Below are 15468 nucleotides of genomic sequence, written 5' to 3' on the forward strand. Positions count from 1 at the left end.
AATAAAAAGTGTCTTATGTAGTGATTTGCCATCTCTATGTCTTTGGGAATGTGTCTATTCAGATCTCTGGCTCATTTTTTTAGTAGGTTGTATGTTAAGTATGTTGAGATTGGAGAGGTGTTTATGTATTTTGGTGATAAGTCCTTAAGTAGATGGGTGTTTTACAATTATTTCCTCCTAGCCAGGTGCAGTGGCACATGCCTGACATACCAGACTCAGGAGGCTAAGGCAGGAGGATGGCAAGTTGGAGGCCACACCAGGCGACTTAGTGAGACCTTGTCTCAAAATAAAATATAAAAAGAGCTGGGAATGTAGCCCACTGGTAGAACGTCCCTGGGTTCAATCACCAGAACTACACACACACACACACACACACACACACACACACACACACAAATACACAAATACCCTTCTACTCTGTGATTTGTTTTTTTCTTTTTTTAAGTATCTTTGAAAGAACACTTCTAAATTTTGGTGTTCAGTGTATGGAATTTTTCTCCTATAATTCACATGTGTCCTGTTCTTCTAGCAGTTGTATAATTTTAGGTTTGATACAGGTATGATACGTTTCGAGCCCCTTTTTTGTTATGGTTTCAGGTAGTGATGAGTGTTATTCATTTGCGTGTGGGTATTTAGTTGTTTTAGCATCATTTCCTAAACAGACTATTCTTTTCTCTGTTGAATTGCATGTCATACTAGTACTCAGAAAAATCAGTTGACCATATGCGTGACTCTATTTCTGGGCTCTCCATTCTACTATATTGTTTTGTGTGTCTGTCCTTTTTGCCATTACATTACCTTAATTATGATAACTTTATAGTAAATTTTGAAATTAGTCAACATGAGTACTTAAGTTTTGTTCTTTTTCAAAACTATTTTGTAGTGTCTTTGCTTTTCAGATTTAAAGCCATCTGGTTGATTTCTTCAGGCTGTAGTTTTTACTTATTTATTAATTTTTGTGCTTGGAATTAAATCCAGGGCACTTAACTACTGCACCACATCTCCAGCTTTTTATCATTTTTAAATTTTGAGACAGGGTCTCGCTAAGTTGCTTAGGGCCTTGCTAAGTTGCTGGGCTGTCCTTGAACTTGTGATCCTCCTGCCTCAGCCTCCTGAGTCCCTGGGATTACAAGCGCGTACCACCACACCTGCATGCTGCAATTTTTAAATAGTATGTTTGAGGAGTAGAATTGTTTAGGGTCAATTGGAGAGATTAACATCTTAAAATCTTAGTCTTCCTTTCCATGAATATCATGTATATCTCTCTGTTTATATAGATCTTCTTTGAATGCTCTCACAGAGTTTGTAGTTTTCAGTATATAAACCTTACACATATTTTGTTAGTTTTTTGCTGTTTCATAATTTCCAACAAGGTAAACAGAGTCCATGAGGAGAGAAGCTATGCGTTAACTCCAGACTGCTGGGATGTGCAAAAGGCTGAGCATTTATAAATGCTCCAGTTTTCTAGTTGAATGAGACAGAAGTCTTGTGCCCTTCCTGCTCCTCCCCTACTCCTGTGGCCTTGTTTCAAGGCTACCCTCCACTGTACCTCTCTCAGAGTTCTTCATTGAAGTTGGTCCTTTCTTGAGTGGTGTGGCATTTAGTCCTTGAGGATTTAGTATAGCGCGTGACATCATATGCCTTGGTATTAGTAGAACCTCAGCCATTGTTATCACAGGTCTTAGTATCCATAATATAAAATGACCAGCAGTGTTTGGAGAACTCAACAGTTATCTAATTAGGAAGGTGATGTTATAGACCACAGTGGGGTTTCATTATTTTTTTGTTTGTTTGTTTTGTTTCTTCATTTCAACTTACTGGGGTTGTCTTTTTTTATTAGACTTTCTTACAACTACCACCTGCGATGGTGGAAGAAGGTGAAGAAGTTCAAAATCAAGAAACAGAATTGGAAGCAGAAGAAGAAGCCATGCTTATTCAAGCTGATGACATACCAAGTCCACCTGATGACAGCTGTAGTCAAGAGACCCTGGCACCTCAGTCTGACACCACCCCCAATCAGACTGAGACCACTGCCAGTCAGACAGGAGCTGATTCCAATCCAGAAGCACTCACTGCTTCATGTGAGGTTATTGCTTCTGAGGCTGTCACCCCTCAGGATGCCACATCTGCCCCAGCAGAGACCAACTAGTCAAACTAGCTTTTTTTAGAGAGGACATTTCAGTCGTAAAGTCGAAGCAAAGTTACTTTTGGTACCTTACATTTGCTTCAGCTATTTCAATGGCACTAATTAATGTTCAGTTCTTATTTTTGTTAACTGGTTGTCCAATGTATTTTTTTTTAAAAATTAAATGTATGTAAACAGTTTGGTTTCATTTACTTAAACAGAAGGGCAAATAACTGTTTCTTTTATATTTGATCACTGAGTGTATCTATAATGTATCTACCTTAATATGATTTCCTCTAGAGTGTATAAGACATACTTCACATTTTTAGCAAGCTCTAGAGAAAAGAACAAAATACACTGTAATTAACTATAAGTGCCCTTGAGCAAATGTCCCAATTAGGGAGGAAATGGTTTCTTCTGTCATGCATACTCAAGTTCCATCACCTTTGATTTACCTTTTGTTCTTTCTTTAAAGACATTCCATAAAGATTTCTGCAGTCTGTCAAAGAGATTTCCTTCCCCAGAATCTCAGAATGTATCAGAATCACCTATAGTGTTGTTTATTCTTAGGGTCCACCTCAGACCTGGTCATTCAGAATCTCAAGCTTAGATAGGCTGATAGTGTTTGGGTTGTTGGGAGAGTGGCATCAGATAAGGCTGGTGAGGCTGAAATAGGATTTGTCACTCAACTGAACAGGAAAACTCTGGGCAGGAAGCAGGACCCAGACTCTGGGCAGTAATTCAGCTATTGTGCAGGGTGGAAGCCTCCAGTGCAGAGTTCTGTTTTGTGCCATTTCATTTTCTTTGTGGATGTGCAGAGTTCAGTTTTGTGCTGTTTAGTTTTTGTGAATAACTATCCACAAGGACACCTTCAGGTCTACAGTGTACCTAGTTTGGAAGGGCAGAGGTATGAGTACTTTCCTATTTGAAGTTTATTAGAAATGTAGAGGTGTGGGCCCTACTCCAGATCCATTAAATCTAAATTTGTATTGCAACAAAGTCCTCAGCTGATTCATTTGTATTTTGTGGTTTGAGAAGCACTGTACTGAGATTGGTGTGTTTTCTGACTAGTGACCTCTGCCTATAAGGACTGTATGGGATGGTCAGAGCACAATAGAAGAGATGGATGTGTATTTGTAGGGGTAGGAGACATTGCCCACTTGTTCTCTTCTTCCCATCTTGATCATCCGCTAGGCTGACTGAGGAGAGGATTTTCCCAAAGCACATCTACCTATGGAATTAACCACATCCAAGAAACTTTTGAGGAAAGAATAAGAATTGTACCCCTGATCCTGGCAGTTTGAAGAGATGGTTAATTCATAAGGAAATTAAACCCACAAAATTCAGTCAATTGTATTTTTGAGTCACTAATGTTTGCTTAATTCTACCAGGCTGTGGTGGATATGATTCACACTTTCACCTTACAGTGTGTCTAACTGCATTAGAACACTGTGTAAATGTTAACTGAGGAGGGGGAAGTGAAAAGATATGAAAGGAGTAAAATGTGAAGGAAACTACTAGGAATCCCTGGTCTGTTTGTTATCAGAGTAAGGATCAAACCAGTCTGTTATGTAATTTCTCTGATATAAGAATTTGAAAGCAGGTGTTGTGGGCATCTGTATGAGGAATAGCACTCCCAGAATTATTTTCATTTGTGAATATATGGTATCAGGCTAAGCAAGATGGAAAGAAGCTTTGCCGTATTACAGTCTTTCCTGGAAAAGATTGATTTTTCTCTCTACCCTTTAGAGGATATGAATTATGATACCTGCAGCCAAAATAAGCAAACTGCTGGGCAGCTTTCTCAAACTGTTTTCCAAGTCTAACTTAGAAAATCTCTGTCTAACTGGATGATCATTCTTTTTTCTTTGCTGCTTGATTTTTCTACCACAATTTAAAAAGCAAACGTATGTGGAAGATGGATAAACCTTTTATCAAAGGAATTAAAAAATGGGTGAGGGCAGTGCAATTAAATTGTTCAATCACCAGAAAGGCCAGAGGGTTGCAGAGAATCATGGAATTTTTAAGGAATTTTAGAGATTCTTTTTAAAATAATGAGGAAACAGAATGGAGAGGCTGACAAATGGGGGCATAAGGTAAAATTAAGTCCATACTCCTAAAGCAGTATTTTATTTATATTTTAAATCAAGAGTGATGGCTTTACCAATTCAAGAGTTTTTTATTTAACCTGAGATTTTACAGACAGGTACTAGAGTCATCTACTCTTGCAGATTAGTGTTCCCACTGCTCTCCATCCTGTTTTTCATATTTGAATATGTCATGATTTGGGATTCTATTTTTAAAAGGAGACCAAAAAGATGCATGCTAAGAGAATGAGCATGAAATGAAGCAATTCAAGTATTGAGACTTTTTTCCCCACAAAATGCTGAGTTAAGAAAGTTAATTACCAGCAGCTGAGAATAAATAACTCCATTGATTTAGGCAAATGAATGAGAAGATCTAAACATTATCAGGACTCTTGAAGTTGGTGTGATGATAAAAGTTGAGATGTTTTGCTAGATACTAAAAAGAAACTGCGTAAGTGGATCATTTGTGCTTCTATTAAAAATGAAGCTTTTATGATCAGGAAATAGAATGATATTGTAAAGCAAACTTTGGACTCACCCTGACCTGGCTCAAATTTTACCTAATTTGTTTATCAGCCTTTGATTTGACCTTAGACAAGTTTTATAACTTTATAACTTCTGTAAGTCCCAGTTTTCTTTATAAAAACAGGGAAGAAATCTGTTTGGATTTGTTAGTTTGTTTTATAGAATAATGTTTATGAAAAGATTCAACTCCTAGCCACTCAGGAAATAACAGTCCCTGTCTTCTCATTTTTCTCCAAAACCTTGAGACAATGTAGTAAATTGTCACCTAATCCTTTAAGTTGAGCACCTACCTGTGTCCCTATCCAGAGAGCATAGAAGACAATGAAGGGGACATGGTAGCAATGGACCTTGAGGATCTATCAAAATCAGGTCTTCTGGTTAGAGACTTCTGAATCAGTCTATTATAACATTGAGGGTGGTCTCTGCTAAAATTAAAATTCTCACAGAACATTGTGACCAGAAGGATAGTCACTAGGTCCCATCATGCTTCTGATATGTGTCTTAACTGCATGGAACTAATCATGTCTATCAGTTGTGAATGTCTATCATGTATGAATCGTGTATTGCCCCAGCCTTAAATCATTTATGTTGTTGGATTTGCTTGACTTTGTGCCAGGAGTGTGCTATTTTCTTATTTTTCAGTCATTCAAATGGTATTTTCAGAGCTGTTTCTTCAATTAAGATAAGATACAATAGATTTTTTTTTAAAAACAATCCTTTTGTAGGAGCCAGAAGAGCTGCAAAAAATAAGCAGTGCCTTCTGTAAGAAAACACTTAGCCATTAGCCTTTGTAATTATTAGGCAATCGTGTTAATAGATGTTTATGAATGGTGGAACTGGAACTGTTCTAAGCCAAGGTGGTAAATGAAGATATGGGAGACGGTTTTTCCTTTACCCACTGGTACTCTTTAGTGCCCCAGAAAAGCTTTAATTAAATGGGATCTAGAAGCTTTTGATGCTCAGGTTTTTCTTTGTAGGAACGAACCCTAGCTCAACCCATTGGAGTGTGGCTCAGAATACAGCCTGGTTACTGCTGACATTATTCCAATCTTATTCTCTTGGCCTTCTCCCTTTAGGTTACACAAATTGCTGTGGCTGGTAAGCTTTTTCACTTACATACAAAGATTTCTGATCCCATTATCTTTCAGCATATTTCAGAAAATACTGCTTTTGAAAAATACTCTGAAAAAAGCAATTTCCTTGGTCAATTATTTTTGGGAAACAAAATGAATAATTGTGTTCTCCATTTGCAGAATCTCACTTAGCCAAGTAAAGGTTCTAAGAAGTCCTGCTGAAAAGAATCGTGTATAGCTTATGTATCACTTCTCAAACTTTAGAACATAGAATTTTTTTTTTTTAATTAAAACACCTTATGTAACTATTTCCTCAGAACATAGCTTAGGAACTGATATCTTTACAACTTGGACTCACCCTGAAAAAATAAACCCCAAATATTTTTTTTCTCTAAGTAACTAGAGGCTGAAGTGACATAGTTGAACAAAAACTAGAGGTGAGTGATTTGTATAAAATGTCATATTATAGTGTAATTTGTTGAGTGTCATGTGGCATTAATACCAACATCCTGAAATGGCAAGTTAATAAGTTTGATCAATGTAACATGACATTCCTTCATGTGAGCCTCCTAAGAAAAGGTCACTGAGCTTTCTCTGTTTTGAGACTCCAGAATTTCACACCAAGCTTTTCTTCTCATTTCCTATCATACAGTAAGAGTTTCTATTTCCAGTATGTCTTATGTTCTCCATTCTTTGTTTCTGGTTTTTTGTTTTTAAAGTTTAAATTCTGAGAAAGAAATGAATTATTTCACATAGTAGGAGTGAGCCAGAAATAATGGAAGAAAATCAAGGCAAATATAAAAATGAATACAATTTCCTTTCATCAGAGTGTTAAACACTGAGAACCCACATAGTTACCTTGCATCAGCAGGTTGAATTCTCTTTTGCTTGATATCCATAAATGACTGTCCCCACAATTCCCTTCCCCTCTGTGACTTCACATTGTATTTTCAATTTATACCTCATGTTGCAATTTAAGTTGAAGAACCTCAAAGATAACTCTCTGAGAAATGCCTGTTTTAATATAAAAAGTTCTTTTGACAAGCTGAGTTACTAACATTTTTTAAAAAGTTTATAGCTCTGAATGGGAATTGGTGAGTATAAAACAATATCTGCTTTAGTTCATTGGTTCATTTTGGCCATGTTTGTTTGGTTGACTTTTTCTTCTGGTTTCACAAACTGGACTGAAAGTGCCCTGTTAACTATAGTCTTGATACCCTTGACTTTGAGTAGCACCTTCCAGTGTGCTGGTTTCCTCTGACTGCCACAAAATAGCAGTAGAAGAGGAGTAGACCTACTTAGTTGGCATTTCATTTTGCTTTTTTGACTACTTTTCACTGGTAGTGTTTTGAATTTGGTATAACGAAATGTTGCAAGATGTCTTTGCATTTCTAATTCTTGTGTTTGCAGTCTGTTAAGTACCTACTATGTGCCAGGCACCTGAGCCAGAAGCAACCCATTGGTTTATAGATAACACCAAGGGTGAATTGCTAGGCTACCACAGTTGATTGAACTGGGACTAGAACCAGGCAGATTTGCTTACCATACTGTTCTTTGAACTTCCTTGAGACACACTGAAGTAGAAGAAGCAACACTTAGGCTTTCCCCATGAGTAAAATGAACCTACTAAGAATTCCTGTCAGGGTTAACATACCAGAGAAGAGGCTAGGTTACCAAAATAAGGATAGGAAATAAGAGGTCTGTAGAAAGAATGCTCCAATGACTTTTAGTAGAAAGCCAAATTAGTATTTGTTTTGGTTTAAAAAATGTATGATGCCTCATAATGGGAAAGGACTTTAGTAGGGATACTCTGTTCCTCCAAAACTCTATAGTTAATTATCCAGAAGCCATTTTGTATTTTAAACAATGAAAGAACAGGTTAAATAGCAATACTCTTAAAATATGTGATGTCTATTAAGGGGACAGATAGGTTTCATTAAAATCTGTACTTTACCATTAATACACCAACTGGTTCAGTCTTCCAGTTAACTCCTCCTATCACAAACCCAGCACTGGTATATTTGAGAATTGAAAAGAACATCCATGTGAGTTAAAAGTCCCCAAGGGTATAAGTTTATTTGTAAAACAATTCGAAGCAATATACTCCTACAAAATTACAGAAATAAGTTTTCCGAGACTGCCATTGCATATCTTGATCTAGTTGAACTCATTAAAAGAATGGGCTCATGTGAGCAAGCAGAGGATATGTCCTCTACTGAAATACAATCCTATCTTAGGGAAAAAGTCATGAATGTCAATTTTCATTGATACTTCAGTAATCTAATTGATCTTAACTTGCCATACTACTATTAATAGTGGGCATAGGAAGTGAAATTATTGGTTCTTATCTTGAACTAACAATTAGAGGGAGTACCATCTCTTCACCCAGCTATTCTGAAATGTCAGATGCAGGTCACATGAATACAAAGGTCCCTGACACCAAACACAGAGTTCTCAGAACAGATTGGAGGTGTCAGCTCTGAGGATTCCTAAACTAAAATGAAGGAGTCATTTTATTTATTTATCATTTTATTTAGCTATTTCCTAATAGGAGACATTTAAATCATTTTGGATATATTTTATTTATATTTCTGATATTTATATTTTATGCTGGCCAGCTACAAAGAATAACTTTATATTACTTTATAGTCTGAGTGTATTTCAAAGAAAATCCCTGCAAGTGGAATAACTGGGTCAAAGGTTATGAGTACTTATAATTTTAATATATGTTGCTTGTCCTTCACAAAAGTGTATCCATCTGCACTCCCACAGCAAAGTGTAAGACTGCTTGGTAGTTTGCTCAAAATAGCCATCCTGGTAATGTGTATTATAAAACTTTGGAACATCTTGCCATTATAAGTGAAGAATCATTTTAATGTCATTTTAAGTTGCATTTCTCTGATTAAAGCAAGGTTAATATTTTTATGTTTAAGTTTATTTGTATTTGCCTATCCTTTTATTTTTACCCTTTATGATAATCATTTTGGTTTAGATATATTTCTTGTGTACAATGTAGAATTGGATTTGCTTTGTGATTTATTTGAAAATCTTTTTTTAAAAAAATGCTTGAACCTGTAATACCAGCAGCTCAAGATGCTGAGGCAAGAGGATTGCAAGTTTGAGGCCAGCCTTAGCAACTTAGCAAGGACCTAAGCAACTTAGGGAGACTCTGTCTCAAAATTTAAAAAAAAAAAAAAAAAAAAAAATGACCGGGATGTGGCTCAGTGGTAAAGCACTCTGAGTTCAAACCCCAGTACCCCCAAAATTAATTTTTTTTTAATCTTGGGTTTAGATTCCTTATATTTAAAATAGATGTATTTATTTATGGTCCTATTGTTTTCTTTTAAATAGTTCTTTTAAAAGTTTTCATATTATATATTTGCATTGATATGTCTATATATGTGTGTGCGTTTGCTATTTAGGAAGGTTTGTATCTTTTGTTCTAGTAGTAATCCCTCCTGAGACAGGAGGATCATGAGTTCAAAGCCAGCCTCAGCAAAAGTGAGGCACTAAGCAACTCATTGAGAACCTGTCTCTAAATAAAATACAAAATAGAGCTGGGGGTGTGGCTTAATGGTTGAGTGCCCCTGAGTTCAATCCCCAGTACTCCCCTGCCCGCCCCCCAAAAAAATTATTGGCTTTGTTAGTCCTTGTGGAATTTTAGGATCATCTTCTTAATCACACACACACACACACACACACACACACACACACACACACAGACCCTGCTGGGATATTTATTGGACTACATTGAATCTATAGTAATTGGCATCTTTACTATCTAGGAATATGGTACCTCTAAGTAGTTCATTTGTTTTTGCTATTATAAATGATTCATTTAATTATATTTCTAATTGGTTGTTGTCAGCATACAGAAATACAACATTTTTATATGTTGAGTTGGTGTATAGTGCTTTTGTTAAATTTATGATTTCATATAGCTTGTAGATTATTTTAATTATTATAATGAAAGTTATTTTATCCTCTTTAATCTTTATACTTCTTCTGTCTTATGCCTTTCATTTACTTTTCAACCTTATTGATCTGTGAGCCTCTAGTGTTGAATCAAGATGATCAGAACAAGTACGTTTGTTTCTCCCCAATCTTGGAGACAAAGATTTCAATGTTTTATCATTGAGTGAAGCATCTGTTACAGTTTTTTGTTGAATATTTTTAGGCATTTGTCATTAATATCTATAAAAATGTCTTTATCAAATTTTAAGTTTCTTTCTATTCCTAGTTTACTAAGTGTTTTTAAGTCTGTACCCATCATGTGATAATCATGTGTTTCTCTTTTGCTATTAATCATGAATTACATTAATTCATTTTTCTATTCATTTTTTTCTCCTATTTAAAGCCTTAAAGTGCCATTCTTCCCATGTTTAGTAATTTTTATTCGAATACTGAACATTACAAATGCCATGTTGTTGAATATTTGGATTTTGTTTTCTTCCTTTAAAGAATGTTGAAGTTTGTTTTGGCAGGTAGTTACTTGTGGGTTTTTGTTGTTTTTGATGATTGTTTTTAAGTTTTTTATGCAGGCATAGAGTGCATTGACTGTAGGAATAGCTTAGCTCTATACCTAGGTTGTGACCCATCAGTGATCCCTATTGGATGCCCCAGGTCTTCAAGGAAGTGTCTCTATTGAGGGTAGTTTAAATGTAAATATTTCCTCTTCTTGTGTGAACTCTGAGAATGTGTAGCTTATCAGACTAGCAGGTATTCCCTGCTTGACGTCATGGAGTTTCATCCCATGCATCAACCAAGACTTGAGAGGGTGCCTCTTCAGATTTCCAAAGCTCTTCTGGTATAATACTCTCTTTTCAGTTACTTAGCCTCACAAATTCTGTCCAGGTTGCCCTCCTCAAGCTTCAATCCCTGAATTTTGGGGAAAAGGCTAGCCTTCACTTGAGTTCTTTACTATGCTGCTGATTGGAAATTGCTTTCAGGCAAAAAACCAGGACAGTTACAGGGCTCACCTTGCTTATTCCCTTTCACTCAATGACAAGACCTGTTTCCTGTTGTTCAGTGTCTAAAAATAGTTGCTTCATATATTTTGTCTAGTATTCTAGTTGATTATAGTGGGATGATGGATTACTACTTCATGAACAGCATTGGTTTTATATTTATTAAAGCAGATTTACATTCCTAATCTAAAAATAATGTTTGCTAATATTTTTAGGATTCTTGCATTTTTGTTTTGAGAGTGACCTATAACAATAATTATTAATTATAATTGAGTAATTTATAATTATAATGATTAATACATATTGTTATATTAATACTAAAGTCAATTATTAAATAATTGTTACTTCTGTTATTACTACTAAGTAATAATTATTATTTTATTGTCAGGTTGTCAAGATTAAGCTGACCTCAAATTTAATTCAGATGTATTTTCTCCTTTTCTTTTCACTAGAAAAGTATCTGTAAATTTGTTATTATCTTCTTTTTAAGTGCTCGAAACAATTCATATAAGACAAGATTCTTGGAAGATTTGAACTATATTCAATTTATGTAATAGTTTAGAACTATTCTGTTTCCTTTGTTGGTTTTAGTCAGTTACATTTTTCTAAGAACTTGTCCATTTCAGCTAAATTTTCAAATTTTATATTTCAAAAATTTATATTTGAAAAGTAACAGTATCTTTGTGCATAACTTTAGCTATTATTCACACATCCTATATCATATCTTCACAGCATTCAGTTCAAAATATTTCCTAATTTCCATTGCGATTTTATTTTAACCCACATTTTGTCATTTTCATTGAAATTTTGGAACTTTATAAAAGTAATAGTTACACAACATTGAGAATGCAATAAAGCCACTGAATTATTCACTTTAAAATGGTTGCTTTTATGTTATTGCTCACTCTTAAGGGGTTTATTATGTGTTACATGAATTTCATTTCAAACACCTCACCTTTTAAGGAGTACATTACTCAATTTCTAAGCATTTAGGCATTTTGTTATTAATTTCTAGCTTCCTTCCACTAAGGTTAGAGAACATACTGTATGTGATGCTAATCCCTTGAAATTTATCACAACTTCTATGGTATGTGTTCTAAGTACATGTGAAAAGATTGTGTGTTTTGTAGTATTCTGTTGTGTTTTTGTGTTAATCATTTTGTTCAAATCCCTTATATCATTTCTCGTTATTTTTTTTAATCCTTGTTTTGTCGGATACTAGAGATTTTTTTTTTTTTTTAAAGCACACTTATGATTATAGGTTTGTTTATTCTTTTAATTCTATCCAATTTTGGAAGGGCTGTGGTACCAGGGATTGAACTCAAGAGCACTCAACCACTGAGCCACATCCCCAGCCCTATTTTGTATTTTATTCAGAGACAGGGTCTCACTGAGTTGCTTAGCACCTCGCTGCTTCTGAGGCTGACTTTGAACTCAAGATCCTCCTGCCTCAGCCTCCCAAACCAGCTGGGATTACAGGTGTGCACCACTGCACCCAGTGTAATTCTATCAAATTTTGTGTATTTTGAGTCTGTTATATAAAAGCATAGAAACAGAATTATTCTACTTTCCTAATGGATGGGCTTTAATACTGCACCTCTTTTACTTGAGGTATGCTTCTTGCCATAAAATCTACTTATCTTATATCAATATAGCTACAGCAGCTTTCTTTTCCTCTTTTTAAACTCTCAATTTCTATATCCTTGTATTTAGGAATTTTCTATTATAAGCTACATATTATCGGACGTGGCATTTGGTTTTACCCTACTTATGCTAATAAGTTGCACATTTCTGGCAGAAAGCATAAGACTCTTGGGTGATAAGCAAAGCACAGTTAGCAGCATGAGCATTGGTGTGTGTGTTTGCGTCAGATCCTCTTGCTTCCCAAGTCCCACAGTGGTAACGCAGAGGGCCCAGATGGATGCCTGTGTGCTCAGTGGATTGTGAGAAACATTGGGGAATCCCCCACTTTCATAGCAAGCAGCAAACAAGCCTGCTCTTCATCCCACAGGGAGATAGTACCTCATCCTCAAGGTTTTTTACTGCAAACTCAACCCTCTAGAGAAAAGGCCTGAGTGAAAAGCAGCCATGTGTCGTTGGCACACCCCACAGAGCCTGAAGGGGTGCTCTGTAGTTGTGAGCTTGCCATTTCTCTTTGTCATTGTGTCAGGGATTTTTGCTTGTTGTATTTGGAAACTGTAATTGCATATGTACACATTCATAATTACGATTCCTTCCTGGTAGATGGACTTTTTATCTTTAGGAAACATCCATTCTTAACTCTAGCAACACTTCTTGCCTCAAAATCTGCCTTGTTGTACATTAATATAAGTACCCTAGTTTTATTTGATTAGATTTGTTATGGCATAGCTTATCTCATTCTCTTGCTCAGCATTCTGTGTCTATATACTAAGGTTTTTCTTTTGTAAGCAATGCCATGTAATTAGACCAACAATGCCTTTTAATTAGAGTAGATCACTTTAATTGTATATAATTGCTGATTATCTGACTGGTGTATCTTAACCATTTTGTTGCTCTGTTTTATATTCCTTTTTCTCATCTTTTTGCCTTTAGAGGTATAAAGTATTTTTTATTATTCTACTTTCCCTACTGTATTTTTTCATTAGTAATACATTCTTTTTCCAGTTGTGCTGAAGATTGCTACGGGCATTATGAACTTACTGCAGGCTATAAGAATTAAAAGCTCTTCCACTTCCCAGATGATGCCTGGGCCTTATAACACCAACTGAAATACTAAATAGCACCTTGTTATTGTTTTTATAAATTTTACTTCTATATAAATTTTTTAAATTTATTTTTAAAAATTTATTTATTTATTTATTTTTGTGGTGCTGGGGATTGAACCCAGGGCCTTGTGCTTGCAAGGCCAGCACTCTACCAACTGAGCTGTCTCCCCAGCCTCTATGTAAATTTTTGAAATTTTTCTACTAATTAAAGCATTGCTATTGTTTATAGCTTAATGATCATTTAGATTTACCCATCTATTTACCCCTTCCATTGCTCTTGACTCCTTCCTTCATTTTTTGTGCTTCTGTCTGGGGTAATTTTCTTTATGACTCTTTTTACTATTTCCTGTAGTGCAAGTGTACTGCTGACAAATTCTGTTTTTGTTTGTGTGGAGATGTCTTTCTTTCACTTTTGAGTCTCTGTGTGTAGAATTGTAGATTGTCAATTTCTTTGAGCATTTTTTAAAAAATGTTATTTTATTGTCTGTGCCTGTGTCTTTGGGAAAGTTATCTATCAGTCTTTTATTGTTCCTTTGAAAATAGTATTTCTTTTCTTTGGCTGCTTTTCAAAACTTTTATCTCTACCTTTGACTTTTATCAGTTTGCCTCAGCAGTGCCTTGGTACAGTCTGGATATTTTCTATTTACCTAACTTTCAGTACAATTATTCCCTCTCAGTTCTGCTCTATTTGCTGTTAAGTTCATCTATCAAGCTCTAATTCTGGTCGTAGTACTATTCATCTCCATAATTTTCATTCTATTATTTGTTTAGCAAATCCCAGCTCTGATGAAACTCACCATCTTCTCATCTTGAAACCCGTTAATCAAGTATTTTTGTGTGTCTAATGCTGGATCACCTGTCACTGTTTCTGTTTTCTGGTTTTTAATTTCAGTCCAGATTCTTGCTGTGTCTGGCACTTCTTTAATGAATGCCTGACATCGTATTTGAAATAATGCACAGGTTCTGAATGATGGGTTCTCCCTCCAGAGAGGATCAGCCTTCTCTAGCAAGCAGCCAAAGGCAGGCTGCCTCATTCTAGCTAGGCCTGTGCTGCCCTTGGGCTGCTTTGCTGTCTTAGAGAGTGTCACTCTAGCTCTGACCGCTCATTCCTAAAATGTAGTCTTATAGAGGTCCCAGTGTAAGGCGTGGGATATTTTTTGGAATTGTCCTTCTTGGCAAGTTCTGTACTCGGTTGTCTCCATAACATTATGAAACTACCCAAAATTCTGCTTTACCTTCTTACTCTCTGGTTTTTAAGCCTCTTCTTGTCTTCTACAACTTAATTAGCAAATAACTTGAAGAAACTGCTTCTCGTGTTGTACTCATGACTTTGCATCCCTTTTCTCTGGCATCTTGATACAAGTCTTAATTGCCTTGGCAGCTTCAAACTTAAACTTTAATCTTGCAAGGCCTATCAGATTCCCTAAAGTTTCTCATTTCTTGGGTGGTTTTCCTACACCAAGACTTTCTAACAGCCCTTACAGGTAAAGTATTGTGCGAAAAGTGGAGATCCTAACCAATCACCCCAAGAAGCTTCCCTTCTCTCAAGTTTCACTTATCTTGGTATCTTTCTGGTGATTTCCAGAAGATTTTTTTCTTAGTTACATTCTGCATGTTTGAGTTCATCTTGGTGAGCATGTGGGTCAGGCTAGTCTATCGTGGCTAAGCTGAACCACATTTGATGCTTTATTGTGCCTACTTTTGTAATGTCTCATTTCCGTTAGGGACCTGTAAGTCTCTGCAGAATGCCCTTAACAATCAATGTGGTTAAGCCCTGCCTTTTCTGGGTAACACTTGGTTCTTCTTTTCAAACCCTAGAACCTATCTGCAGAGACTTTCTCTGTTCTACAACCAGTCCTGAAAATAAGACCCCAGGTCTAGCCCTTGGTCTGCAGCTTCAGGTCACCCTTCTGCTGGTGGAGCTGAGCACTTGCATTGACAAAC

At 35.9% G+C, this 15468-nt stretch overlaps 1 protein-coding gene across 1 annotated transcript in view; it reads left to right on the forward strand.

Annotated features, from left to right (window-relative positions):
- Aqr (aquarius intron-binding spliceosomal factor) overlaps positions 1 to 8967 on the forward strand; it is a 105899-nt gene extending 96932 nt beyond the window's left edge. The window contains exon 35 of the mRNA XM_047539593.1: positions 1841 to 8967. Coding sequence (XP_047395549.1) covers positions 1841 to 2149 — 309 coding nt within the window. The 3' untranslated portion in view covers positions 2150 to 8967. The remainder of the gene's footprint in view (positions 1 to 1840) is intronic.
- Positions 8968 to 15468: the final 6501 nt, after the last annotated feature.

The sequence above is a fragment of the Sciurus carolinensis genome, chromosome 2 (genome assembly GCF_902686445.1).
Source record: "Sciurus carolinensis chromosome 2, mSciCar1.2, whole genome shotgun sequence".
Lineage (NCBI taxonomy): Eukaryota > Metazoa > Chordata > Mammalia > Rodentia > Sciuridae > Sciurus > Sciurus carolinensis.